The 4,069-nt window shown below is 35.3% G+C and overlaps 1 protein-coding gene across 1 annotated transcript; it reads left to right on the top strand.

Moving 5' to 3' along the window:
* Positions 1 to 1,080: 1,080 nt before the first annotated feature.
* LOC136827717 (uncharacterized) lies at positions 1,081 to 3,799 on the top strand. The gene is made up of 2 exons (XM_067085178.1): positions 1,081 to 3,473; positions 3,638 to 3,799. Exon 1 carries the CDS (start codon positions 1,150 to 1,152, stop codon positions 2,755 to 2,757), a length of 1,608 nt encoding a protein of 535 aa, XP_066941279.1. The 5' UTR covers positions 1,081 to 1,149; the 3' UTR covers positions 2,758 to 3,473; positions 3,638 to 3,799.
* Positions 3,800 to 4,069: the final 270 nt, after the last annotated feature.

The raw sequence follows: 4,069 nt of genomic DNA, 5'->3' as shown, positions 1-4,069 counted from the left end.
GAAGATCTCCAATGGGCTTTTAATAATTTGTCAAGCATATTTGCTCCTTACAAAATCTACTTGCAACAGTTTTTTACAAACTCTTCTTTGCAAGAGGACTTGGATGTAATGTCAGAAACGTCCACTGATGATACAGTGAAACTTTTGGGTCTTTCATGGATGAGAGATAGTGATACCCTTGCCACTATAAAACTTAATCTGAACCCAGAGGCTACAACAAAGCGTCAGATTTTATCAAGCATTGCTTCTAATTTTGATGTGTTCAATTTTAATGCCCCACTTTTAAATAGGGCTAGACTATTTTTTCAGAGACTACAATACAGGAGTGATTTGGATTGGGATACTCACCTTACCATGGACTTGCAAAGAGAATGGACAAATATCACTAATCAAGTGAATTCTGCTCCTGAAATAAAAGTACCACGAGGTATGGGCAAGAGATCTGATTCATATAAACTCATTGGTTTTACAGATGCTTCAAAGCAAATGTATGCTACAGTTATCTATATGAAGAATCTCGACTCAGGCAAAGTAAGTTTCGTACTTTCAAAGAACAAGCTTCTGAACAAAACTGTTGCCACTAAATCTATCCCTTGCTTGGAATTTTTGGCTGCTGCACTTGGAGTTGAAGTTCTTCATGACCTAAGACAGGAATTGTCAGGCCCTAGTGCTTTATGTCCTATTAACATTGTTGGTATGGAGTTGTACACAGATAGTTCTATTTGTCTTAACTGGATTAATTTACATTTTAATAAACTGGATAAAATGAAGAATGTCCCTGTTATGGTAAAGAACAAATTGCATACTATTTCCAGATTATGCGAAAAATTTCAAATTACCTTCTCATTTTGTGAAGGTCAGGAAAATCCAGCAGACATGGCCAGCCGTCCTGTTAGTTACTATCTACTGAGCAAGTCCAACTTTTATACTGGGCCACATTTTTTGAAGTATGATGACCTGCCAGTTGATGCACTGAAAGTGTCGGTACCCAATCCTCTTGTTATAGCTAATGTCAATATGGCTGAAATGTGCAGCGAAACAACTCTCTTAGAAAACCCATTAATTGAGGTTGATAAATTTTCATCTTTTTCAAAACTTGTCAGAATTTACAGGTATGTTCTTCAGTTTCTTAATAATTGTAAAAGAAAGATGAAAGAGAAGAACCCCCAGAAATATCAACATATTCAATGTTTTGACGATGTTTCCTTGCTCAAGGTTGCAGTATCGTTCCTTGTTAAATTTGATCAGTATCAGGAATTTAAGGATATTTTTGAGTACTTTTCTAATTCAGGTAAAACACTGAAAAGTATTCCAGACCTTGTTGCCAAATTCAACATTTTTGTTGATGAGAAAGGAATTTTAAGAATAAAAAACAAGTGCTTTCGTAAAAACCAAATGAACAGGGAACAACTAAATCCAATTTTGCTATCAAAGACCAGCCCTTTGACAAAGGCAATAATATTAGATGTTCATCATCGCACTAAACATGCTGGCTTTTATACACTGCTTTCTGAAATAAGGAAGCAGTATTTTATCATTCATGCATTTTCAACCATACAAGGGGTTCTTAGATCGTGCATAACTTGTAAACGTCTTAATGGTCGCCCTGTTAAGTTAAATCAGAGTGCATACAGAGAAGACCGGTTGATGCCTTCTAATATACCCTTCCGTTATGTCTATTTAGATTACATTGGACCCTTCTCAGTATTGGACAATAAGAAAAAAAAGAAAGTCTGGATTCTTATTGTAACATGCATGTGGAGTAGGGCTATAAATTTGAAGATTTGTCATGACTTGACTGCTGCTATGTTCCTACGGGCCTTACAGTTGCACGTCTTTGATTATGGAATACCAGAAAAGGTGTTTTCGGATTTGGGATCGCAGATTGTAAGTGGATTAAACACTGTGAAGGCCTTTCTGTCAGATTCAGCTACATATAATTATATGGTAACAAATGGTATATCATGTTTGCAATTCGAACAATATTTTAAGGGTCACAGTGAGCTAGGATCATTAGTGGAATCCTGTGTCAAAATTGTTAAGAAGTTGATATATGGATCAGTTAAGAAAAATGTTTTGTCTATATTAGATTTTGAATTTGTGATATTAGAGGTTAATCATATTGCAAATCGCAGGCCTATTGCTTTTAAAGAAGGCCTTCGAAAGGTTGACCTAGAATTTCCAGCTCCAATAACTCCTGAAATGCTATTAAAAGGTTATGAGCTAGTTTCTGTAAATATTATTCCAGATCTCCAGTCTCTTCCAGATGACGAGCTTCCATGGGATCACGAGCATGTCAAAGATGCTTATTCCAAGCTCCGGAAAGTTAGGGATAGGTTGAGGGATATATACAACGGTGAGTTTATGGCCCAGATGATACAGCAAGCAACCGATAAAAAGTCCAGATATGTTCCAAAGAAACATCATAAGCTGAAGAGGGGGGACATTGTACTCATTAGGGATCACATGCAAAAACCAACGAATTATGACATGGCACGAATTCTAGACGTAAAAGAAAACGAACTAGAAGAAGTAACAGGAGCTGTGTTATTAAAGGGAAATGGATCAAAGGTACATTATCATTCTGAATCTATAATTCCTCTCTTGACTGTCGAGGACCATGAATTTCATGATGGTGGGGTGCCTAATGCAATTAGAGAGGAAAACAAAAAGCAAGCAGAAGCTAAGCCTTTGCGGCAGGCAGCCAAAATTGCCAAAGCAAGGATTAAGCAGACTTACATTGCAGATGATTCTTAATGCAATTCATTGTCTACATGGCAATGTTTTACCTTCGGCAAAACATTCCATCGTCGGGCCGGAGTGTTAGAAAATAGTGTTAACACTTTTTCTAATTCTTTGTATATATTTATTTATTTACTAATATTTTTGTTTTCATTTAAACTGGGAAATTACCTATTTTTAAGTAATTAATATCGTTTAGGTTTCTGAATCAAATGCTGATTATTTTATTGCTTTGATATTGATTACTTAATTATTTAAATAATGGTTCTTTAAAGTTAAAGTAATAATAATTATTTAATGTTAAAATAATAATTAAATTAGTTTAAATACCTTGCCAAGCCTTTACTGCTCTTTAAAATGCAGTTAAACTACTGAACATTTTGATACTGCCTGTTTACATATTTCCGCTCCAGGAGTGATCTACTGGTCTTTACTTGACTGTTCTTTTCGGAGAGCCTGGAGAAGTCAGTACTTAAGCAGCCATTAAAGGAGGTAACACATCCTACCTTCGGTCAGGTACTCATCATCCATGGAGTGACTTACCTTTTAACCGACACACATAAGCTGGACATCATCGCCATATCTTCTACCGGCTCATGACTCTACCACTTACCATTAGATTGCAGTGAATATTTACCTACATCTGCCAAAGGATTACTTACAAAGGATTACTTACAACAGCAGAAGGATTACTCACCTTCATCGCCGTGCCTCCACTTCAAAAGCATTAGGTGAGGCAAGGTTACTTTTCTTAAACTACAAGTTAAAATTCATTTATTCATTTTCTTGCATATTCATTTAAACTTAATTGATTCAGTAATCTACTCGTCTTATTAAAGTGCTCTATTCCGTTTCAATACTCTGCTCGTTTTTGACAAATAGTGTTTATTCTCAGATTGTTTGTGTTCGTATGGAGGAGAGGTTAATCGCATCCAGTACCGTACAGTATATATTTTCAATTAAGGCATCGACGGCAAACCTCTTCCGAGTGCATACAGCAATAATTCTTCACGGCAGATATTGAAATCTAAAACGAACCTGTGTACATAATTTTGCATTTTTTCCGAATTTTTTAATATTGTTAAATATTTAATTTTTCTTTCAATATTAATATTAATTATTTACTTTTTATTCGAAACCTTATTTAATTATTCCGTGAAAGGATATTGAATATTCAGTTTAACATTCATTCGCATATCAAAGCGATTTGAAAGGTGATAAATTGCTCAAGTGCTCAGGAGTGTTCAAATAATAGTATTAGATTTAAGTGATGCCAGATGAAAATGGAGTAATTGAAGGTGGTGTCAGCTTGATGCACCTGATGACT

The sequence above is a fragment of the Macrobrachium rosenbergii genome, chromosome 42 (genome assembly GCF_040412425.1).
Source record: "Macrobrachium rosenbergii isolate ZJJX-2024 chromosome 42, ASM4041242v1, whole genome shotgun sequence".
In the NCBI taxonomy this organism is placed as follows: Eukaryota; Metazoa; Arthropoda; class Malacostraca; order Decapoda; family Palaemonidae; genus Macrobrachium; species Macrobrachium rosenbergii.
The sequence above is the reverse complement of the archived record's forward strand: the minus strand, read 5'-3'. Positions and strand labels throughout refer to the sequence as shown.

Coding starts and splice junctions, on each gene's coding strand:
- LOC136827717 (XM_067085178.1), top strand. CDS start 1,150: ATGAAAGAGAAGAACCCCCAGAAATATCAACATATTCAATGTTTTGAC.